This window comes from Podarcis liolepis, assembly GCF_965112155.1.
Source record: "Podarcis liolepis genome assembly, chromosome: 1".
NCBI classification, from domain to species: Eukaryota; Metazoa; Chordata; class Lepidosauria; order Squamata; family Lacertidae; genus Podarcis; species Podarcis liolepis.
Window position 1 is genome coordinate 22,332,374 of NC_139554.1, and position 25,425 is coordinate 22,357,798.

Consider the following 25,425-nt stretch of genomic DNA (forward strand, 5'->3'; position numbering starts at 1 on the left):
GCAGTGAATTTAAAGTAGAAGTGGCTTTCTCTCTTTCTGATGTTTGTCAGAAGAAAAGCACATTATTTAGAAGGGTTTTTTTGGGCGGGGGGGGGGGGGTTCCAAATTGGAACCTGTCTTTCGTGTTGGATTGTGTTGGGACACAAAAGCTTTCAGTAGATTTTTGTTTCCGAAATCTTCGGCTGGTAGCAAATATAGGCAGCCAATTAGGGAGCTGACTGAATGGGGTTTTGTTGCAAAACGAGCTCCTTCTTTAAGGCTTTTAAATTTCAAGTAAAATTTTCTGTGTAATGTGTTGGCAGCTAGGAAGTCAAAGCTGTTGGGAGTTTCTGCAGTACAGTGGTACCTCTGGTTAAGAACTTAATTCGTTCTGGAGGTCCGTTCTTAACCTGAAACTGTACTTAACCTGAGGTACAATTTTAGCTAATGGGGACTCCTGCTGCCACTGTGCAATTTCTGTTCTCATCCTGAAGCAAAGTTCTTAACCCGAGGTACTATTTCTGGGTTAGCGGTGTCTGTAACCTGAAGCGTCTGTAACCCGAGGTACCTCTGTATAGAGAAAATCATCCATGCTAAGCTGGCCTGCATGGTATGGTCAGAATTTAACATTGGATTTGGGAATAATCTTGACTGTATTTATATCCTGCTTCTCAATTTTAAAAAGCTGAACTGGGGAGATCTGGGGTTTTTAAAAAAAATCTGGCCAGTCTTTAATTTATTTGGGCCAGCAAGAGTTTGGTCTTTCTCACAGGTTCTTTTGAGGATAAAATGAGAAAATGAACACTCAAGTTTGCCACCTTGAGCTCCTTGCATAAATAATGAGTTACAAGTAGCTCAGTGGTAAGGGAAGAGCCATAGCTCAGTGGCAGAGCACTTGACTTGCATGCGGAAGGTCACAGGTTCAGTCCCTGGCATCTCCAGCTGGGCTGGGAGAGAGAGACTCCTGCCTCAAACCCTGAAAAATCACTGTGAATCAGTGTAGACCATCCTTTCTCAACACTGGTTCCCCAGATGTGGTTGGACTACAACTTTCATCATCCCTAGCTAGCAGGACCAGCAGTCAAGGATGATGGGAGTTGTAGTCCAACAACATCTGAGGAATCAAGATTGAGAAAGGCGGGTGTAGACAATACTGAGCAAGATGGACCAGTGATCTGACTGTGTACAAGGAAGCTTCCTTTGTAATAACCCATCGTTAAATTTTTAAACATTTATTCACTAGCTATCACATTATACATCAACAGTGCCATAAATTATGTGCTTTAAAACAGAAAAAAACTGCAAAAATGTCCTATCGTTATGTAAATACAATTTGATGAATATCATAAAAATCAGGATCATAAATGTAATTGAAACATCATGACGTGTATGCTCATTCTAAACCGTTGAAACAGCCTAGTGACTATCTAAAGCAAATGCACTTTGTCTAGCTACTTCTCTTGGGTGGAAAATATATAACAAATAAAATATGCTGTGTGTTAAAATTGCACCTGGGTAAAGGCTATGCTTGGAATAAATACACCTTCAGGGGTTGCTATATTTGACTGTATTAAATGCTCACATCTTTAACCCTACTGTGTACAGCAAGCCCACAATTTATGCACATTTAACTTGTGCGCATTCAGGTTTACATGTGTAGCAAAAAATCAGGCTGAGTTTGAACAAAGCACGCATTAGCTAAACAAACTATGGCTCAGCATTTTCTGTGAGCCAGGCTAATGACAGTGATCTAAATGAAAGTAACTGACAGGGATAAGTGATTTCATAAAGTGTTAAAGTGTTATATTTGCTTTCTGTCTTAGATAATATTTATGTTTGTATTGTTTTCTCTTCTCCCTCGGTCACATTGAGTCAGTGACCCAGCACACACACTACAAACCAGTCAGTGCTCCCTGCTTGCTGTCTTCAGTTGCAAATCCTTCCCCATCCCCCAAGTTACGTATTTTTGTGTTTTTATACTGTAAATTGCCCTGTAATTGTCAGATGAAGGGTGGTATGCAGTGCTATTTTTCTAGAAAAAGAGGTGCTGTTTCTCACTATGAACACTTCCCTTGTTCTCTTAGAATGGCAATGGCGCCCACCTGAGAGGTTCTGGAACTGAGTTCTGGCTGAAAAAAGCCCCTGCGGTATATAAATTTAATAAATAAATCCTTGCTTTCCAACAAGGATTTGAAGTGGGCTTAAGTGGGCTTTAAATGGGCGAACATTTAAAGTGGCCAGCATCCATGCCACTGCAAAGAAATAAATCCCAAAGGCAATGGAAGGCCAAGGAGGGATTTGTTTATTTGTACTCGCATCATTGTAGGTGCAGTGCTAAACCGTTGTGGTTTTTTTTCTGATTGATTTTATTGAAAGATTTTCATAGATAACAAAGGTACATGCAATGTTCATAGAGTCCTAGCTACAGGTCAGTGAGACACTGATATCATTAAAGTAAACAAAGGAAAGGAGGGAGAAGTGGGGATGGCATCGGCTCCTGATTTTCATGGATGTGGTTTGCAGGCAGTCACCATTAAGTTTTTACTAGGCCAGTGCTGTCTTTTTGTTTGAGTAGCTCTCATACACAAAATGATTGAAGGAGAAATGTTGGGGACAAATGTTGTCGTTATTAAGTCGTTTAGTCGTGTCTGACTCTTCGTGACCCCATGGACAAGAGCACACCAGGCACTCCTGTCTTCCACTGCCTCCCGCAGTTTGGTCAAACTCATGCTGGCAGCTTCGAGAACACTGTCCAACCATCTCGTCCTCTGCCGTCCCCTTCTCCTTGTGCCCTCAATCTTTCCCAATCAGGGTCTTTTCCAGGGAGTCTTCTCTTCTCGTGAGGTGGCCAAAGTATTGGAGCCTCAGCTTCACGATCTGTGCTTCCAGTGAGCACTCAGGGCTGATTTCCTTAAGAATGGATAGGTTTGATCTTCTTGCAGTCCATGGGACTCGCAAGAGTCTCCTCCAGCACCATAATTCAAAAGCATCAATTCTTCGGCGATCAGCCTTCTTTATGGTCCAGCTCTCACTTCCATACATTACTACTGGGAAAACCATAGCTTTTCATAGAATCATAGAATCATAGAGTTGGAAGAGACCACAAGGGCCATCGAGTCCAACCCCCTGCCAAGCAGGAAACACCATCAGAGCACTCCTGACATATGGTTGTCAAGCCTCTGCTTAAAGACCTCCAAAGTAGGAGACTCCACCACACTCCTTGGCAGCAAATTCCACTGTCAAACAGCTCTTACTGTCAGGAAGTTCTTCCTAATGTTTAGGTGAAATCTTCTTTCTTGTAGTTTGGATCCATTGCTCCGTGTCCGCTTCTCTGGAGCAGCAGAAAACAACCTTTCTCCCTCCTCTATATGACATCCTTTTATATATTTGAACATGGCTATCATATCACCCCTTAACCTCCTCTTCTCCAGGCTAAACATGCCCAGCTCCCTTTTACTGTACAGACCTTTGTTGGCAAGGTGATGTTTGTTGGCAAGGTGATTTGTTGGGGGCAAATAATATACAACAAAAGATTGTTGTATATTATTACCATTGGAAGAGGATACCCATGGGCAGAATGTGGTGGTGCTACTTTTTATTTTTTCTATTTGCATTGACAACTTTTTAAGATAACAAAGCCAAGTCAACTTCTTTAGAGAGAAATACTTTAGAATGAGAGCAGCTGAATTTGCTTTTGGTTAATACATACCCTCGGCATTGAAACAAATATAAATTTTGATGTTGTGGGGGTGGGGTGGGGGAAATCTACAGATACTTACTCATGTATCTGTGGATATTATCTCACATGACATCAGATGTACCCTGAACTACTGAACCTGGAATCTCCTAGAGCTTTAAATATAAAGTTGATAATGCCAGACAACTGGGGCAGACCCTAGACTTTGTTCTGCCTGAGGTGAAGAGCAAGATGGCACCGCCTCTATTCAGTGTACAAAAGGTGGCCGAGTCTTTTATCACACAGAGGGCAATACGCCCTGTTGGGACTGTTTTATTTTAAAACATTTATATGCCACCTTCCCAAGTAGTATTCTTCCAAGGGTGGCTTACATATTAAAAATTAGAAATACAGACACTCTCCAAAATTTATCGCCTGGTGTTGCAATGTGACTGAGAACCAGAACAAGTTAAAAGAATGCCCGATAAAACAGCAACGAGAGATTGGATATTATATTCTGATGGAAACTTGGGGAACGCTTTGGAGAAAGGCCCATAAATTCTCATTAAATGCAAACATAAGAGAAAACTGTTTTAAAGTTATGTGTAGATGGTTTCCAACTCTAGTCGTAAGTAAGGACTGGTCTAGACTTTGCTGAAAGGTGTAAGAGAGAGACTGGAACATATTTTCATATGTAGTGGTGGTGCTGGCATAGTCAAAGATACTGGAAAATGATTGTTGAACAAATTTTAATAACATTACAATATGATATACCATTAAATCCCTTTTTGTTATTATTTATTTTAAGTAAAAAAAATAAACATGTAAAACTTCTCATTTTATATGATCATAGCAGCAAGCATGTTGTTACCCCAAATGTGGAAAACTTTAGTATTACCATATGGTAAAGAATGACTAAGCTCTAGGAATTTAAGAGCAAGAATAAGAGGAATGAACAACAATGAATTTACAGAAATATAGTCTCTAGCTCTTTATTCAATTTTGCAAAATAAAATAAAATATTGTCTTCCAAAAGTACAACATGATTTTTGTCTGTTTACCCTTGCACTTCTAGTTGAAGAATATTGGGAGTAAGGGGGTGGTATGCAATAAGATTTTGAATACCACCCATTGAAATTAGTGAACATGAAATTAATTTCAGTGGGTCGACTCTGCATAAAACTTAGCTGAAGACCATCAAAGGACTGGGAAAGGTTTCTGCCGTAATGTGGTAAATGTGAGCATGATGCCCTCCAGATGTTATGGACTACAAATCCCATCATCCCTGACCATTCACCATGCTGACTGGAGCTGAACTCCAAGATCATCTAGAACGTCACAGATTCCCCACCATATTCACATATGATCATACTTCCCCTAGTTGCCTCTATCCACAATAGAAATCTATAGAAATTTTGTAGAAATCAGGGGAAGGTTGAATATTGGTATATTCTTAAACAACTTTTATTGAAAATGCTCCTCCCTGGTGGGGAGAGAGAGGGCAGGGGAATGTACTTTGTAGCATTCACAGAAAGACTCTCCTCCCTGGAAGAGAGGGGAGTGGTTGTGGGCGGGAGCCCGAGCACCGCCCCTAGCAGGGGGCATTAGCCCCCTGCCTCCTCCACTCATCTGGCTGGCGCCCACGCCCCCTCGGCAGGCATCCAACCAGGTGCCTTCGAGGGTGCGTGTTCAGCAGCCTTTTGCGGCGGCGCCAGCCTCTCCTCGGCCTCATTCTTCTCCGTCCTCTCGTCGCGAGTCATCCACTCCCTTTTAGCTCAGGGTCTTTGTTCTTTGGCCTTGCTATGGACCTTAGGTTGGTTGCCCTGGTTGTCTAGGGGGCCTGGTAGGAATTTTTCCATTTGGCATTAGGCTTTTTGGTTTTTTCGCCTACCTCGTAGCAATCGTCACAACTTTTTGTGGTATTGGTGGGTAGGTTAGGCATTGGAATAATGTGTTGTGGTGTGTCGAAGGGCTGGGTGTGGCCATCGCCTATGCCTTCAATTTTTGGGTATTCTGTTAAAGGAATCTGGCGGTCGTGTACTCTGTCCGATGTCTGCTTGGCGGGAGGCCATGGCACGACCCCCGGTGACATCAGGGGAGAGCCTATAGTTGGATTAGCATCAACAGGCTCCACCTACTGGTGAATAAACCCCCTTGTTTTAGACATCCAATGCCTAAGCCAATACCTTTTCACTGCTGCAATCAATAAAGTTGTGGCCTTTTCTTGCCCATTAACCTTATATCACGTGTCCTTGTGTATTTATTTCACATAGCGGGGTCGGGCCCTCGATCCACAAATTAGGCTGCCCATTTATGCATTGCTAAAGAGAGAGGAAACACATTAACCCCCCTCAAAAGGGGTAATAAAATCTGCATTTGCTAATTTATATGCATAGATGGAAATTTAGAAATTGCTATAATTTAGTTTAAATAGGAATACATCTCGTGATGGGGAGAGAGACTGACCAGGACAGTTGTTGTATTAGCTTAGCCTGCTGCTATTTTGATGGGTGACTTCTGTCCACAGCGTTCCAAACAGAGAATGCCTTCAAACAGAGGACTGTGCTCTATGAAGCAGGACACTTGCCCACTGTAATGCAAATACTTTATATGCAGAATAGTACAAAAGTATCGCCCAACCTCATCATGAATGTCTCCACCTGGTGCGGGCTTATGTAAAAATAGCAACTAGAAGTTATTTTAACATCCAGATGTTCATAATCAAATTGTACTGGATTGGACAGATATTCTCCACCTTGGGTTTTTCCTGTTCTGTGAAGAATAGGAAACTTAGTGCTTTGACATCTTTCCTTCATGGTGAAAGTTGCTCCCTGCTTCAGTGCAAAGATGTTTGTCCGGGCAGACACTGAAGGGGGAGAAAAAACTGGGGAAATTCCACATGGAAGTATATTTCCTTTCTCGACCCTCTGCTGTTTCAGCAGAACCGGAATGGATAATTAGATGACTTAACTGCAGCATGTAAGAACAGGGCGGGAGGGATAAATGGAAATCCCATTTGTTGAACTTTTCAACTCTTTGATTAGCTTCTGCAATGGTTTGTTCTGAGTTTGCCCTTTGCAACGGGATCAGGATAGTTCTTCTGTCACAAAGGGAGGTTTTCATGCCACCAGTTCTGCCTCGATGCCCTTTGGCTCCATGCTAACTGCTGCAAGTATTAACATAGCTGAGCTGATTTTGGCAACTGGACAGGGGAGGGGAGAGTGGCGGCGGCAAGGGGAGGGGGAAGATCTCTTCCAAGTGGGTAGAAATGATATGGGAACACATTAAAGTTGATTAAACGACTTAACAAGCAGCACACACAGCATGGCTCTAAAGTCTGGCTGGTTGCTGTCAGATAGGCTAGCTGCTGTAGATCTTTACGTTTTGCTAATACAACCATTATCGTCATTTCCCAGTCTTACATGTGTGGCTTTCTAACTGCTGGTGCAGCTTTCAGTCTGTGTCTGCCATGCAGCTGTCAGTTAGGCACACCTGCTTTAAGCCTGAGGTTCACACCCATGCACTTCCAAGCAAAGGCTTTCGGGCCTGACTTAGCTGAGAAATTGTTTTACATGACATCTGCAGCTATATAGACCTCTAATCCGACTTTATGGAAGCTTCTTCGTGACTGAGCAATTGGGATTCAGCAGGGTTTTCAAAGCTTGAGAAGGTGTACTAATGTTTAAATTTAAACATGGCTGCCCAACTCTAAAATCACATCTCTCTCTCTCCCTCCCTCCCTCCCTCCCTCTCTCTCTCTCTCTCTCTCTCTCTCTCTCACACACACACACACACACACACACACACTTTAACTTAATTTATTTACTTGCTTGCTTGCTTACACCCCACTTTTTCAGACAATCATTTCCTCCCAAAATGGCTTATATCAAGCATAAAGTTGAAGTCCTGTCTTCAGGCTTACAAGCTAAAAAACAAAAGCAAAAAACCCCATAGATATACATAGAAAAAGACGTGGCATGAAAATATAGCAAAATGGTGAGCTAAGAAGCATTTATTCTTGTTTCAGACCAGGCTGATCTTGCTGGTTGCTCTTGTTTGGAGAGCAGCTTTGGAGTGCCCCCTTTGTCTTTTGACCCATGGATGGGACCAGAGTTTTGTTTTTCTGCTTTCTTCTACAATCCCGGGGCAACCAGAACAGGGTGCTCTTCTTGGCTGGGGGTGGGTTGAGGGTTGCAAACTCCCTTCAACTGTTCCTTCATTGGGCGATGGATGGGGCTGGGTTCTTCTGCACCTTGCCATATTGTTGTTTCTGGATGTCAGAGGGAGAAGCTTCCCAGTTGCTCTTGTTTCCCTGGCCAATTGCAGAGACCAACATGTGGTCCCCTTCAGCTCTGCAGTCCCAGGGCAATTTTCTTTGATGAAGTTGTTACTGTTAAAGAGGCACAGATTTCTCTTGCTTACAACAGAGGACTCTTCGTCTTCAGATAGGGATGAATAATATTACTAGATTTGGGGGTGGCAATTTGCTTCTCCTTAGGCTGATGTCTACTGAAGCATTTCTAAAGGCCTGGCTGCATGATGGAAGCTCATGTATCGGCAGTGAGCTCAAGCACTTAGTCATGACAGTTATGTAGGCAGGCATCTCCATGATCGATTTCCAGCCAGGCATCTCCCAAACTAACCTACCTCACAGGGTGGTTGTGAGGATAACACAGGTGGGATGTGGGAGAACAGTTTACACTACCCTGAGCTGTTTGGAAAAATGGCAGGATAAAAATGTAATACAGTGGTACCTCGGGTTAAGAACTTAATTCGTTCTGGAGGTCCGTTCTTAACCTGAAACTGTTCTTAACCTGAGGTACGACTTTAGCTAATGGGGCCTCCTGCTGCCGCCGTGCGATTTCTGTTCTCATCCTGAAGCAAAGTTCTTAACCCGAGGTACTATTTCTGGGTTAGCGGAGTCTGTAACCTGAAGCGTCTGTAACCCGAGGTACCACTGTAATAAGAATATATTGGTAAGAAATTATATGGCAAGAATGAATTGAAGCTTTTTTTTTTTTAATTGCCCAGGAAACTGCATGCTAAATTGCTTGGTCTTGATGGACTGTGATAAACTGAAATCTCAAATGTTGAAGCAAAGGAAGAAGAAAAACAAGCTATTCTGGCTCAGTAACCCTAAGTGAGCAATCATACTTATTACAAACCGCCTTAGGAATACCATATACAGAATTTGGCCAAGGTCAATGTAGACGGGCGCTGTACATTCTGTTCAGAAGAAGGCTCACCCGGTGCCAGAGAACACTGAAATTACCAGCATTGAATTGTACAATTTATGGAAATATGTTAGTGTGCCATAAATCTGATGCTGGAGCGAAGTACAAACAACATAGAAATGCTTTTGCCTTTGTAGGTGTTACAGCATGAGGTGCAGTCATGAACTCTAGATTCTGACACCCTCCAAATGTTAAACTTTAATTCCAATCAGTACAATGCAAGTTAGATGTTAACCACATTGGGTTTAGAAATCAAAAGAGTTTTGTCTAACTATCATGTGCAGAATTCTTGAGTTGCGCTCCCTAAAACTGCTGTAAGAGCAAAATAACCCTTCATATTTTTATAGTCCTCTATATAGGGCTTCATAGATACATTATCTTAGTAATCCCTAGAAATAACTTCAGAAATGCAGGTCATTATTATAACTGAAATAAAAAAGAAAGCGGGGAGCATTCTCTACAACAGGAACACACAAAGTGGAAAAGAATTCTAGGCACACACGGGGAATAAAAAGTTTCATTTATAAAGTTTGTGGCTAGGGTGCAATTGCAGGAGAAAAATGGTAGATGTCCATAGAGAGATGGCACCTGGGGTTTCAATGCATGAAGTGGCCAATTATGAATTGTTACAGCCTTTAAGGCATTCTTTCCTTTCTAAGATTTTTATTTCCTTTCACTGAATAACCACCCATCTCTTCTTGCCATGTTACACCTCCCTCGCTGTATCCCGCATTGAAAAGTCCCTTGCCCTGGAGTCCTTTCTTTTATTTTGGCAGCTTTTGTCTCCTAGTTGCGGGGTCCAGAGTCTGAGAGTGAGAGCAATGCGCTGAATTCTCTGGAATAAACCTTAACATTTTGGGGGGTGAACATGTCAGATGTGAGGGAAAACTTGGAGAGATGCTGCAAAGACCAGGAAGCAGGAGGGGCTGGAATTCCAGCCAAGGAGAAACAGTGGCTCGTTGTTTTGCTCAGCAGAGGGCCATCAGAAATGTGCACTAGACTTTGTCAGACTTGTGACAGGAGCTGATATTTCTGCTGAAAAGGCTTCATGTAAGGACTTTTCATGCCAGTATACAAAGGAAAGGTGGAAAAGCTCCAAACCTCGCACAGTTTAGAAGTGTTTACTTTCTACAGCTATGAATTGTTCTGAGAACATGGAGAACTTCTTTGCAAACAGCTTAATCTTTGCAATATCGGTCGAAGCTGTTGGTTCTCGCTGTTTGGGGTCACGATCTAGAGAACCTGTTCCGCATTTAGAAATCTGCTTACACCATACAGAGCAGCGCTTTCTCCTATTCAATCACTTTGGGCAAAAGAACCTTCCCCATTTAGAGGAAAACTCGAGCAACATACTGAGCATTTGTTCCTTGTGTTCAAGCGGTTTCAGGTGGCTAATTATTTTTCTTAACCTTGTGTTGTGCAGGAACTTTACATATTATGTGGCTAAATATGAGCAGTATGATTCTTTGCATGCTTGACCCTCGCATCTTTTAGGGTAAAGATTTCTGAATTGAATAATCCTTGCAGTAAACAGGTTAATATGAGGATTTTAAAGTTGTGATGGCCAAATAGCTGATTCATCTGTAATGTACATCCCATAACAAGGAATACAGTACATAGAAGGCATACTTCTAGACCAGGGAGGTGAACCCCACTCCCCTTTAAAAAACAAAACCTCAATTTTTTGCCTTCCAATATTTTTCATGAGTTTTTGCCTGCAGACTAGACCAGGTGAGGGGAACCTTAATCGTCCAGATGTTGTTGAACTTCAGCTCCCATCAGCCTCAGCAAGTATAACGATGGATGGTGGGATTTGTAGTTCAGCAACATCTGAAGGGTCAAAGGTCCCTCACAACTGATCTAGACCAGTGTTTCCCAAACTTGGGTCTCCAGCTGCTGTTGGACTACAACTCCCATAGCTAGTGAGACCAGTGGTCAGGAATTATGGGAATTGTAGTCCAACAACAGCTGGAGACCCAAGTTTGGGAAACACTGGTCTTGACCATGACTGAGGAACCGTTGGCCCTTCAGTTGTTGCTGAACTACAACTCCCATCATCCATCGTTATGCCTGTGGATGATGTGGACCTCCAGATGTCCTTCCACAATTCCTGACCATTGGCCATGCTGGCTGGGACTGATAGGATTTCTAGTCCGACAACATCTGGAGGGCCACAGGTTCTTCCTCTCTTCATTAGATGCTCCCCAGCTTTTAGTACACATTGGAATTTGTAGCAGGGGAAATAATTGCATCATGTTTGCATGAATACAAACCAAGCAACTGCATGGTTAAAAAACAACAGCTTCTTATATCTCATCCTTATTTGGATTGTTTACATTCACACTATTTTGGGGGACGGAATAATGGCTCTTGCAATGCTGCTGCTGGATTCTTTCTTCCCCTTCCTCCTCGCCTCCCTGCTGTGACGTTGAACTATAGTCCCGCTTTCCTACAGCTGCTTGGAAAGGGAGGACAGGAGAGCCCTTGAGTCTCAAGTTCCTCCTTTATAACAGCTTAAAGTTCTTTGTGACTCTGCAATACCAAAGTGCTCTTTCCGTCTCTTGCTCTGCATGTGCAGTTGTTGCCTTACGCTCAGCCGCATGATTCAGTACGTGTTTTGTGGTGGTGAAACTTTTGTTTGCCTTTCTGTCTCCTGCGTTGCATGCCAACGACACTAGAACTTAATTGTATCTGTTACATCCTGCTTGTCTTCCGAGGAACTTGGGGGCCGTGGAGGGAAAGTAGAGTTCAAACGGAAGCAAACACAGTTCTATCTTTTTTAAGTGCTGTGAGCAACCTGCCTGCAGGCCTACCGGATCACCTGATATAAGTGAACTTAAAAGGATGCTTCTGCGCATGCTAAATTTTGCTATTTCAGGGTCACTTGCCAATGCCTCACTAGGGTCTTGTGTTCTTCTGCTGAGCCTCATGCACTTCCTGTAGATTTAAGGTCGTTGTGCTATTGGGACGCACAGACAAAGACAGGTTACGCCCATGCACTCCCCCCCCCCCCAGGGATTTTAGAGTGGTGATTTGGCATTGGCAAATGCAGCAGTTTCTACTACTTAGCTTTTCTGGATTCCTATTTCTTTTTAAAAACACTTATCTTTGCTTGGCCACATTAAATAACAGTGCACTCAATTAATTCCAAATCAATACGGAGCCCAAACTGCAAATGATGATCACAGGCCCCACCTGCGTGTTCAGAAGTGGATCTGTCCTGCTGAGGTGGTTAGATGCAAAATAGGACCTTCAGCAGATGTATAAAAAGAGAAGATTTCAGCTGGTATAGTTTGTCATGCAATGTACATTTCCTGAAATTTGCTCTTCTACATAGTAATTAAATTTAATAATTTGAATAAGTGAAATTATTAAGTTATTTATATTATTAAATGAAGAAGCAATAAAAATACAATTAAAAATCAATATGAATATTCAGTGCAATGGGTGTGCCATCTCCCATTTTCAGCCACAAATCCACAGACATACCATAGACCATCTGAATAAAGCTTGCAGGCCACTGATGGTCCACAAGCCACAAGTTTGGGGACCCCTGGGCTAGATGCTACAGAAGTGGCATTGGCATAGTTCTTCCTTCTCTGTTCCTGTGGCACAACATGGTCTAGCTTTATTCATTTGCTGGTGAGAGGTGGGGAGGGAGGCCCATTTAAGCATTTTATTGGATGTCTTCCTACATAATCCTTCCCAACTCAGAATTGGATATGTAAGATCAATTGTTCCTTGGTGCAAACATTGAGTGCATGACAGTGGACAAGAGTCCCTTAAGATTCATCTTGGTGTCCGGAGGGATACAGACACAAGAGGGAAGACAGGTCAAGGTGGCATTGGAGAGATTTTATTCTACAAAAGCTTTAGCTTTGGCTGGAAACTTAACCATACTGTGAGCCTTCGGACTATTCTGAAGAAAACAGGAATAAGTTTGCAGGTATATTGTAGGGCTGCAGAAGACAGGCCTGCCTGGTGATATTGCAGAGCTACTGTCTTGAGTAGATAGAACCGAGCTAGATAGATCAATAAGCTGAACTGGTGTAAAACATCTTTGTATTCTGACTGCAGTGGTTCTGGGAAATGGTAGCTCATGGCTACTAGTTGAGCACCCCTTAGAATGCCACTGCCAACGTGACGCAGGTGTGTAGATGGTTCAGCTCAGTAGGTTAGGTCGGCATGTTCAACTATACAGCATGATATTCTAATATTCTCTGTATCTTTATATCTGGAGCTGAGTTTCCGTCTGAACACCCAGATTTGATCTCACACAGAATAAACCTACTTCCTGCTTTTTTTGACTTTTCCAGCTTGACCTTACCAAACCAATAGAAGATCAGGGTCCATTAGATGTGATCATACACAAACTGACGGACGTCATCATTGAAGCTGACCAAAATGACAGCCAGTCGCTGGAGCTGGTTCACAGGTTTCAGGTGAGTAACATAGTCGATACCTTGTTGTGATTTATGGCGGATGCAAAGGGCAAGAAGAAGAGTCTGGTTAAGCTATCCCTCCACCTGCAAATGGCAGTCCTACGGCCTTCTGCCTGTATTTCAGAACAGCATTCAGATGTGCAAAGCAGCAGAATTGCATGTAACGTTTGTCGCCGCTCTCTCTGTGCCCATTGCACTTTCCCAAGGCGAATTTTCCTTCCCCCTCTAGCACATTGGTAAACTTGGGTCTGCTTGAATGTGTGAAGAGATGCAAATCGCATAGGTGAGCACTGTTCCCTTGCCAGGGTATGCGTCTGCAGCCCTGTGATTGTGCCCTGTGATATCTTGGGACAGAACTACATGTTATGTATAACTCTGGGAAGCTGCTACAAACAGCACCCCTATAGCTTGTAGATGTTCTGACCTTGCGCAACGTTACTGGCTGGCAGCTGTGAGAAAGTGCTCAGCTTGATTATTGTCTCAGCATGGGAGGAAGTGAGCTTAAAAGTTACAGGGCAAAGGGATTTATTTGTGGTTTTCCTGTGCACCTTTAGACCTAGCAGCAGTGTTGTATTGCCTACAGTTAGGTTCTTCTAGGGCTCCCCTTGTGGCCAAATCACACCCACCTGGTGTCATATGTGATGTCAGGTGTTGCGCAGGTAAGGGCAGGGCTTGGCTGAAAGGCTGTTTCTGCAGGCTCAGCCGGTTGGCAGAGTAGCACTTTGAACAGGGTTTCAGAAGACCTGGAAGGGTGGGAAGGGGAGAAAAGTCACCTGAAGTCATTATGATGTCAAAGTTAGCCTGTGGGAGGTGGGGATTGGGCCAGAAAGATTTCTCACCATGGTCTGCAGCAGAAGGAAGAGTGAATGCAGTTAAGGAGCTAAACACAGGCATCTTTCAGAACATGTCATGTGACCTGTTCCCTTGGCTATTCCTTTCATTTCCTTTTGGATGTGCAGGTGGTACAAAAAACACCTGACGTGGATATTGAGAATTACTGCTTCTGCAAGTCCTGAATGCAGCATTTTATGTTGCTGACATTTTCTTTCTTTCTTTCTTTCTTTCTTTCTTTCTTTCTTTCTTTCTTTCTTTCTTTCTTTCGTACAAAAACTTCAAGGTGATACCTTCTTAAATTAAGAGGAGCTGTTCCAGTTAATTGGCCAGCCTTTGCATTCAAAGCAGAAGTTTTCAACTGATGCTCTTGCAGCTTTAAGACGTTTGCCGTCGGCTGGGTGAGCTCAGCGTATTAAATAGCTTAGCTGGAAACAAGCTTTCAGTTGTTCGGTATTGAGAGGCAAGCACCATTTTAAACAAAATAAATACGGGAGGACCTTTGCACAATGGTTGCAGCCAAGTAGCATATTTCAAATAAACAAAGCAAGAGAATTATTGTTCACAGAAACTATTCTACGCTGTACTTTAAAAGTGGATTTCTTAAGAAATACACTTTAAACTATATATAGTTTTAAGTACCTTCTTGCAGGACTACTTAAACCAAGTACAAAAGTGAAGGTATTTCTGTTCTCCATAGCCCAGGATAGAGGAATTAGAGGATGTACTGTTCGTCTGCCCTGGGACTTTTGTGTTGTCTTCGTTTGGGCTAATCCTCTCCTCCCTACGGAAAACAGAAGAAAACCTCTGCTGGATCAGGATAGAGGCCCATCTTGTCCATCATCTTGTTGTCACAGTGGCCAGCCAGATGCCTCTGGGAAGCCCGCAAGCAGGACCCAAGTACAACAGTGTTTTCCTTACCTGTGATCCCCAGCATTTGATATTCAGAGTAAACACTACACAAATCTGGAGTGGAGTCCCTAAGATGGTTGGATGGCAATTTGTATGCCTCCTTCTGGCACTCCCTTCAGCCAAGCTGGTATCTAATGTATTGCTCTGCTTTCCTCTGGACCACATCAGTGAGGCTGAGAAGGTGGGTCTTGTCATCTAGGCATTCTAGGACCTCCACACAAACTCCACCCAAGGAGGTCATTTCAGTGCTACTCACCCCTGGAGGCACACTCCATTGTCTCTCGAGACAGATGGATACCAACAACATTATTATCGCATGGGGACACCCTTACACACCTGTCTTCTGCCTAATCAGCTCTGCAGGCTTCCTGTTGGAATGGTTGGTGCAGAAGAAGTTGACTCTGGACCATGTATAACTGGCAATTCGCCTACCCCTTGTGTGCTCTGTGATGAAAAGCCTCTGCCAAGCGCTGCAAGCTTCTGTGATAACTAAACAGGAGCGAGAAATCCTCATCAGTGCTTGGCAATGTAAAAACACCACTCATCTGACCTTGGAGTTACTTGACGCAACTGGGTATCCCTTGGGCTCATTACTGGATATTAAATTAAGCTGTGTACTAATTAACAGCTACATGAATAAAACATTGCCCCTCCCGCCTGCAGTGGAAGGGTCAGCACCAACAATCTCCTGAGGGGGTTTCTACCCCTTGAAGTGTAATTGCCACGACTCTACATTTTAACCCTTTAAGAACTCACAACTGTCCATAGAGTCATAGGTTAATTCTGTGTCCAGGGCGGCTGTCTACCAGCTCCATCTGGTATGCCAGCTGGGACCCTACCTGCCTGCGCATTGTCTCACCAGAGTGGTACATGCACTGGTTATCTACCGCTTGGACTACTGCAATGTGCTCTACATGGGGCTAACTTTGAAGGTGACTCCGAAACTACAATTAATTCAGAATGCGGCAGCTAGACTGATGACTGGGAGCAGCTGCTGACACCGGTCCTGGAAGACCTACATTGCTCCCAATACGTTTCTGAGCACAATTCAAAGTGTTGGTGCTGACCTTTAAAGCCCTATACAGCCTTGGCCCTGTATACCTGAAGGAGCGTCTCCACCCCCATCATTCTGCCCAGACACTGAGATCCAGCTTTGAGGGCCTTCTGGCGGTTCCCACACTGCGAGAAGTGAAGCTACAGGGAACCAGGCAGAGGGCCTTCTCGGTAGTGGCACCCACCCTGTGGAATGCCCTCCCATCAGATGTCAAGGAAATAAATAACTATCTGACTTTTAGAAGACATCTGAAGGCAGCCCTGTTTAGGGATGCTTTTTAAGGTTTAATGTTTTACTGTGCGTTTATATATGCTAGAAGCTGCCCAGAGCAGCTGGGGCAACCCAGCCAGATGGGCGGGGTATAAATAATTTTTTATTATTATTATTATTATTATTATTATTGCCAGTTCCCAACATTCTGTCACTTTCTTATGTGATCAGGAGGGAAGAGCCCACAATGTAGCTATTCATATCTGGTCACAATTGGCTATCGGTAGCTAGGCCAGGGATGGAGAGCCTATTTGACCCTCAGAATTGTCCCCTGGCTACACACCTTCCTCAGCCTCCCAACTTCTTCCCAGGCCACCCCCCTCACCAGCCCTGTTTTCTGCCTCCTTGATCGTTTTTATTTTATTTTGTCTAGCTAAAATGTGTCACTCATAGTGCTTCTTCTTTGCTTGGATGGAGGACGGAGCCCCACTTCTCATACTGTTTCGGAGAGTCATCACCCGCCAGCATTTGAAATTTGCCAGGTGCATTTTGCACCTGGATATTGGCCATTTGCCAATCCAGTGAAGATGCGCCTGACGTCTCTACTACCTGGAGATGCACGCCTGGGGATCCTTGGACCCTGACTGTTTCCACACATCCTGCAGAATTCTATCCATTATATTTTATCTGCACAATCAGAATGAATTTCAGGAACCAAAAAGTCGTATTGAAAAAGCTGACTCCAAAATGGTAACTAGGCATTCCGTTTTGATGACTGTAACCCTGGTTTAAGGTGCCATTTGACACCTAGCTTATATATCTGATTTTCTAACACTGCCACCTGCCCCCACCTGGGAACTCAGTTGCAAAAGGTGCAAGGTGCTTTAGGGGGATAGAAGATTCGGAAGATGTCTCCTGCCTGCTCCCTTTCCAGTAGCAGGAGCATCCTCTGAGGAGGTGGTTTCCTTCCTTCTGGATGCATGCAACCCAACAGCAATATACAAGTGACTGAATTCACAATTATAATTTATGAAGCACCTTAGAATCTAGGTAGTGTGCAATAGTTGTATTAAGAAGAACAAACACTGCCCACAACTTTTCTTTAGAAGCGCCTTTGTAGGGAGAGAGGAAGACCGTGGTTCAGTGGTACAGCACCTGCTTTGCATGGGATAGCTCAGTTGCATAGTACTCTCAGGCTCATGGGTTTGAGCCCCACGTTGGGCAAAAAGATTCCTTCGTAGCAAGGAGTTGGACTAGAATGACCCTTGTGGTCTCTTCCAACTATACAGTTCTATGCTTCTATGAAGGTCTCGGCTTCAGTTCCTGGTGTCTCCAGGTGGAGCTGGGGAAAGCTCCTGCTCGATCCCTGCAGAGATGCTTCAAGCAGTACAGATCTAGGTGGACCAGTGGGTGACTCAAGGCAACTTCCTATGTTCCTTTGAGTACAAGGAAGATGGAGAGGCAGAGATCAGATGTCAAAGGCTTGGTAGCAAAGGTAAGTTTTCAGAGGCTGTTGAAATGTGTGCAAGGAGGAAGAAGCACAGACTGCAAGTTCCAGAGAAAAGGGGGCAGGAACAGAGAAGGGGTGAAATAGAGGAAGCAACCTGAGGTTTAACCAAGAGGAACGTGATCAGTAGACTCAACCAAAACAAGAAGGCAAATGAAGAGAAAGAAGCAGAGATAGTTAAAAGGAAGTGAAGAGATTTTTTTAAATGAACAAAAAGAAGCAGCAGCAACTTAAACTGGATCAGCTAAGGAAATGGAAGCAAATGAATAGAATTCTCAAACGAGGGGGAAACGTGGGAGATCCAGGGTGAAGGTGAGAGAGATGCCAGTCAGAAAGAAGAGAGAGTAATCAAACCATGAAAGAATAAAATAATAAGGCACTGTTAGGAGTAGAAGACAAAAGACATTTCAGGCTGATACCAATATGGTTTTCTTTGCTGGAGCTTGAATGAAAGGAGTGGGAGTGGGGGGAGAGTTGGAGAACTCGCAGTTCAGCATTTGGAGGAAAAGGAAGAATGCAAGTATTCTTCAGAGTGAGAGAAAAAGAAGGTTCAGGTGTAGAAATAGGAAGGCGAGTGCTCAGTTTGGAATAAATTAAGCTTGAGGTAATAATACGTAACTGTTAGGGATTGATTAGCTGCTTGTGCGTAAAAACGTGCTCCCTCAGAGTTTGTGCGACCCCACAAACCTCCGTGTGTGACGGAGCTCCTCAGACATGTCTGCTCTAGTCACTAGTAGAGTCCGACAGTGGCTGTCTGCGGAAGCGTTTCCAGCAAAGGAGCTCCTTAACGGAAACGCGTCTCCTGGACTCACGGCGTGACAGTTTCCGGCGAGGTGTGGGTCTCCCTATGGGAGACTCAGATACCTCCCCACTGTTCTCGCTGGAAGCGTCCCTGAGCCCTCCCTCCTGCTCGCATTCCCTCAGAGACCCACTCCTCCCCCTGCTGGTCCCTGCTTCAGCTGTTGAGTCTCTTTCTTCCTCCCTGAGCCCCTCCACCACCTGATGCTCCGATGGCAGTTCCCTGACATCCACCTCCCCTCCAGGGCCCCCCTCACCCCCTCCCATTTCCTCTCTCCTGGGAGGTGAAGGGCTAAAACCCCGAAAAGAATCTTCCTCATCTTCCGACGTCTCGAACAATTCCCTCCATCGATCGTCGTCCTGGCTCGCTGAATCCTCTTCCTCTTCAGAATCTGGGAACCCCTCCAACTCCTCTTCCTCGTCGGTGGTGGCAAAGTATTCCCTTCGGAACCTCGCTACAGGCTGAGGTTTACGTGGGAACCTCTGATGAAAAGTCTCTATTAAAACTTCGTCATTGACATCCTCTGCCCTAACCCAGGTGTTTTCCGACTCCGGTTCCCCTTCCCACATTACCAAATACTCTACTTGATCTCCCTTCCACCTGGAATCGAGGATCTCCGCTACATGGTAGCTGTGTTCCTTCTCCTCCATTGCTGGTCCCCTAGTGACCCTCCCTTCACTGTCTCCTCTATACGGTGACAGCAACGACCTGTGAAAAACTGGGTGCAGCTTCATGTGGTTCGGTAACCGGAGCCTGAAAGCCACTGGATTGACCTGCTGCATGACTTCAAACGGACCCAGCCTTTTGGGTCTTAATTTCTTACAACCTCCTTTGAACGGCAACCCTTGGGTTGACAGCCACACCTGGTCCCCCACCCTGATGCTTTCACCTTCCCTTCTGTTTTTGTCTGCCTGCCTCTTATATTCCTCCTTAGCCCTGTTTAAGTTGAGTTGGAGCTGGCGATGGATCGCTTCCATTTCTTCAACGAACTGTTCTGCAGCTGGAACGCTCCAGTTCTCCCCCTCCCCCCCTGGGAAGGCTCTGGGATGGCACCCGTGATTAGCCAAAAAGGGGCTCATCCCCGTGGACACGTTCTCTGCATTGTTGTAGGCAAATTCTGCCAACGCCAGCTTCTCCACCCAATCATTCTCTCTGTCATTAACATAACACCTCAAATATTGTTGGAGAACCCCATTTGCTCTTTCCGCCTGCCCGTTGGTTTCTGGATGACGGGCCGTTGAAAAATTAACCTCTACATGCAGTAAGCTCATGAGCTTCCTCCAGAACCTGGAAGTAAATTGTTTCCCTCGGTCTGAAACCACCCTCAAGGGGGCGCCATGCAACCGAAACACATTCTCTACAAACAATTTGGCTGTTTCTTCTGCTGTGACCGCATGTGAGCAGGCTATAAAGTGGGCCATTTTAGTTAACAGGTCTACTACAACCATGATGGCTGTTTTCCCTCTAGCCCTTGGCAGATCAGTCATGAAATCTATTGCCACTGCTTCCCACGGTCTTTCAGGTGTGGGCAGTGGTTCTAATAAACCAGCCGGCGCCCGCCTCTCCCCCTTGGCTCTTTGGCATTGTTCACACCCTCTCACATACTCCCGCACATCTTCCCTGACCTTGGGCCACCAAAATTCCCTGGTAACCAGCCACATGGTCTTGTGTTGCCCAAAATGCCCTGCTGTGGGGCTATCGTGCAGCTGCTTGAGTACCTTCTCCCTCAATTCCCCTTCAGGTATATATAACGCTCCCTTATAATACAATGCCCCGTTTCTCTCCTCAAAACCACCGGATTTGTCTTCCTCCCTCCTGAGACCCCTGAGTTTGTCCTGGGCGTATGCATCATGCACCGTACCCTCTACCAATTCCCTTTGCCCCACCAAAGTCGCCCCACACACCCAGCGGTCCTCTGGAATGATATGGGTTTCTTCGGGTGCTCCCTCCCCCTCCAAATATTCAGGTTTGCGTGAGAGAGCGTCCACCCTAACATTCTCTGGGCCTGGCACGTAACAAATCTCAAAGTTAAATTTGGAGAACTCCTGGGCCCATCTCAACTGCCTTTGGTTGAGCACTCGCGCAGTTCTCCAATACTCTAGATTTTTATGGTCCGTGCACACTTGCACCTTATGTTGTGCACCAACTAGCAGATGCCTCCATCTCCGGAACGCCTCATGAATAGCAAGAAGTTCTCGGTCGTACACCGTGTAGTTCCTCTCGGATTTGTTCAGCTTTCGCGAAAAGAAGGCACACGGTCGCCACTCTGACTCCTCCTTCCCCGGCTGCAGAAGAAGCACCGCCCCTATGGCTCTGTCAGATGCGTCTGTTTCAACCCTTAGCTTCTTTCGTAAATCCACATGCAGAAGTTGTTCTTCAGAGGCGAAGGCCCTTTTCAGCTCCTCAAACGCTCGCTCCGCCTCCGCCGTCCATACAAACTTCTTTTTACTGCTGAGACAGTCAGTGATGGGCGCCGTCAGATGGGCGAAGTTGCGGATGAACTTACGATAAAAGTTTCCAAACCCTAGGAACCTCTGCACATCCTTCTTGGTTTTGGGTGTTTTCCATTCCAGCACTGCCTGTACCTTGCCGGGATCCATGGCCAATCCCTTGTCTGACAGGCGGTACCCCAGGAATTCCACCTCCTTGGTATGGAACCGACACTTCTCCAGTTTCACCCACAGCCTGTTGGCTTGCAGTCTGCTCAACACTTCTCTGACGTCTCTCACATGTTGCTCCTCATTCTCAGAATACACCAACACATCATCTAGGAAAGCAACGCAATTCTTGTAGAGCAAAGGGCCCAGTACGTGGTTCATAAAAGATTGAAAACACGCTGAGCCTGCTTGTAATCCAAATGGCATAACGAGGTATTCAAATGCCCCCAAAGGGGTAAACATGGTGGTTTTCCATTCATCCCCTTTCCTTATGCGTATCAGGTTGTACGCCCCCCTTAGATCCAGCTTTGTAAAAATCTTTCCCTTCCTCACCCTGGTCAAAATATCATCAATCCTGGGCATAGGGAAAGCCACTGGCTCAGTCACTGCATTTAACCTCCTAAAATCACATACAAGTCTCGGCTTGTCCGCGTTTTTTTTGTCCACAAAAAACACTGGGCTACCCCCTGCTGCTTTGGACTCTCTGATGAAGCCTCTCTTCAGGTTCTTGTCAATAAACCCTCGCAACTCCTGCATTTCTGTCTGACATGGCATACAACTTGCCCACGGGAAGCTGTGCTCCAGGGAGTAAATTGATCTGGCAATCAAAGGGCCTATGAGGTGGTAGTTGGTCAGCTTCCTTCTCGCTGAACACGTCGCTGAGATCTGCATACTGTGGTGGTACCTTCACCTTCTCCATTACTTCAGTCCCTGCTAGGGTGGCTTGGGCCCCTGCTGAACCCTTTTCCCCTTTGCAGTGTTCTAAGCAATGTGCTGAACCAAAGGACACCACTCTTTGATGCCAGCCAACCAGCGGATCATGTAGAGCTAGCCAGCTCATTCCCAAAATAATGGGAGCGCCTCCCAGGGTGGCCACATTAAACGCTATCAGTTCTGTGTGCCTTGCCACCCTCATTATCATTGGGACAGTCTGCAAGCTGACTCCTCCTCCCAACAACTCCCTGCCATCAATCGTGGTCACCTGCAGGGGGTTGCTTAAAGGGATAGTCTGTATCTGGTGTTCAGCAGCAAACTCCTTGCTCATAAAATTGCAGGAGCTGCCTGAGTCCAATAGCGCCTTTATTTTTAGGGGGTGCCCATTTTGCAGCTCTAGCGACACTTCAATCACTAGAGCAGGTCGAGGAGCTTCTGGCACGGGCACTTTCACTGCTCTTTGGCCTGGCTGCAGTGCCCCGATTGTGGCAACCAGGCGTTGGCTTTTACCTGCTCCGTTCCCCCCTGTTCTCCCCCCTCAACAGCTCCCACCATCCCTTGCCATTCCTTCCTCTGGGGGCAGACTCTGGCAAAGTGGCCTGGCTGTTGGCAGAGATAGCATTTCCGGGCGCCCTTTCCCTCCTTCTTAGCCCCCTCGCTGGTTTTTGAAAATGCGCGCGCGCGCGCTGTTCCGATTTCCATCGGCTCTGCCGGCGGGAAAGCTGGCTCAGGAATGTCTGGAATGCGGAACTCCTTCCAACGTTCCCCTCTCCCTTCCCGCCTCTCCAAGGCTCTTGCCTCCTGCCGCGCTCCTATGGTCAGCGCAGATTTGGTCAGCTGATCCATAGACCCCGCCCTGGGGCTCCGTGACAGCTCGTCTTTCACCGCCGAAGAAAGACCTTCTTCAAATAGCATCTGAATGGGTGCCGCCGATAAATCCCAACCCAGTCTGTGAATCAGCATGGTAAACTCAGTCCAGTACTCACGGACAGATCGACTTCCCTGCTTGCAAGCCATTAGCTGTCTGCGCACCACCCCTTCCTCAATATCGCTGGAAAACATGATATCCATTGCACGAAAGAACTTCATCGTGTCCTTTAGTACGTCATTGTGCGTTGCCATTAGGGGTCGAACCCAGTCTCTCGCCCCTTTCTCAAGATGCCCAATTACGAAAGCAACTCGCGATTCCTCATCAGGGAACTCATCGAACTGCACATTAATGGCATATTGCATCTCTGTCCTAAAGGCATGGTAATCCTTGGGGTCCCCCCCAAATTTCTGCACCAATCCTGGTACCTTTCTGGGGAACTGAGTGGCTCTCCCCTTCTTGTCTGCATCCTGAGCCCTTCTCTCCTCCAGCCTCGCCGTCTGCAGCGCCAGTTGGACCTCCAACGCTCGGTATCTATCTTCCAAGCTTGGACCAGCTCCAGCCCCCGCTCCTCCGGTTCCGGTTGGTTCGCTCATGATGCTTTCTCTTGCACAGGCAGCGTACAGAGACTGTCGGACTGCTGTTAGGGATTGATTAGCTGCTTGTGCGTAAAAACGTGCTCCCTCAGAGTTTGTGCGACCCCACAAACCTCCGTGTGTGACGGAGCTCCTCAGACATGTCTGCTCTAGTCACTAGTAGAGTCCGACAGTGGCTGTCTGCGGAAGCGTTTCCAGCAAAGGAGCTCCTTAACGGAAACGCGTCTCCTGGACTCACGGCGTGACAGTTTCCGGCGAGGTGTGGGTCTCCCTATGGGAGACTCAGATACCTCCCCACTGTTCTCGCTGGAAGCGTCCCTGAGCCCTCCCTCCTGCTCGCATTCCCTCAGAGACCCACTCCTCCCCCTGCTGGTCCCTGCTTCAGCTGTTGAGTCTCTTTCTTCCTCCCTGAGCCCCTCCACCACCTGATGCTCCGATGGCAGTTCCCTGACAGTAACTCTGCTGGCACGGACCAAAGGACCATGTAGCTGAGCGTGTTGTTCTCTTATTGTGGATAACTAGATGCCCATGGGAATCCAACAATTTTTCCAGGGCCCCAGGTTATGGTTACATCAGGCCACCACCTTGCTGAAGCTAAGGTTGGCTGGCTCTGGTTAGCATCTGGATGATTGACTGCTTGGGTACTACACATATTCCGCCCTGGGTTTCATGATGGCAAAAGTGGGATATAAATGTAAGGAAGTAAATAAATAAAATAAAGAGCAGAACCTGAGTTCAATAGCACCCTTCCACTTGTGTTCCTTAGCAACTGGTATTATTGGAAATATTACAGCCTCAGTTTTATTTGTTTTATTGAACAGAATTTGTATGCCGCTTAATTGTAAACAACAACAACCCTCTAAGCGGTTTTGACTAGTAGCCATTCATAGCCTTATTCCCCATGAATTTGTCTAAGCCCCTTTAAAGCCGTTGGTGATGACGTTGGTGGTCATCACTAAATCTTGTGGTAGCTAATATAATGAGAAGACAATTCAGTCAAAAAGTAAACAGGGGCAAGGAAGCCAGGGGCTTTTCTGGTTAGTAGGCCAGATTCTTATCGCCCCACTTCTGCTGGGCCAGATTTGATTGGTGGTTGATGAGGTAAGCAGAGAAATTAGAAAAAGTTCCCTCCCTCATCTTCTGCTCCTGCAGTGGTACCCAATATTTTGCCAGAGCCATGGCAGTGAAGCATCCCACATATTCTGTGGCCCTTCTCATTTCTGGCTGCTGTCCTTCAGTCCCTGCCATTGAGAAACAGCACAGCAGCAATCTAGTGCAAATTTAATAGAGAAAGAAATGCAATGGGAACCCCGAGAGATAAGAATGAAATGAGAAAGCATCAAAATCCAGGGGATGCTGTGATAGGATTCAAATAGGAAGATCAACTGGATATATGAAACTAATAATAAAACTTCCATTTTATTCAATAGAGTATAAAAATTAGAGGCATACTACTCCTACTACTCCTACTAGAACCCTCACCCACCCAAAGTAATACAAATGGTCTGTGAAGCTGTTGAATTGCTTTCATTCAGAAAAAAAGAAAACATTTTCCAAAATCCACTTCATACACTGTAGCCTGACTATTCCCTGGCTTGCTTTTCTTCACATAAGCCCTAGTAGATGTTTGCTCTTTTTAAATTAGATTCTGAGGATGGCATATTTCGTTTCCAGATATAATTGTACATTTGTGTGACACCCAGGCCGTTGGACAGCTTGTATGCAATTCTTATTGTACTCTTGGGTATGTTCAAGAAGGTGCTCTGCATGCGCTATCATTACAAAAATGCTTTTAGCTCCCTGAGCAGTTCTTTAGAGGCTATTGATTTTATCTTTGCTTAAAATGCACATTACGGAGAGCAGCTTCAGCTGCGTTAGTTCACTTGCTATTCATGCTCTAGTATTGCGCTCCATGCCACTTTCACTCAGATGCTCAGACATAATGG

At 45.5% G+C, this 25,425-nt stretch overlaps 2 protein-coding genes across 2 annotated transcripts in view; one reads left to right on the forward strand and one right to left on the reverse strand.

Annotated features, from left to right (window-relative positions):
* Positions 1-25,425, reverse strand: part of LOC310706715 (endogenous retrovirus group 3 member 1 Env polyprotein-like) — an 874,531-nt gene that overhangs the window by 596,111 nt on the left and 252,995 nt on the right. The gene's annotated exons all lie outside the window — the stretch shown is intronic.
* ITPK1 (inositol-tetrakisphosphate 1-kinase) overlaps positions 1-25,425 on the forward strand; it is a 133,387-nt gene that overhangs the window by 65,177 nt on the left and 42,785 nt on the right. Inside the window, exon 3 of the mRNA XM_083503168.1 lies at positions 13,206-13,331. Within this exon, the coding sequence (XP_083359294.1) occupies positions 13,206-13,331 (126 nt within the window). The remainder of the gene's footprint in view (positions 1-13,205; positions 13,332-25,425) is intronic.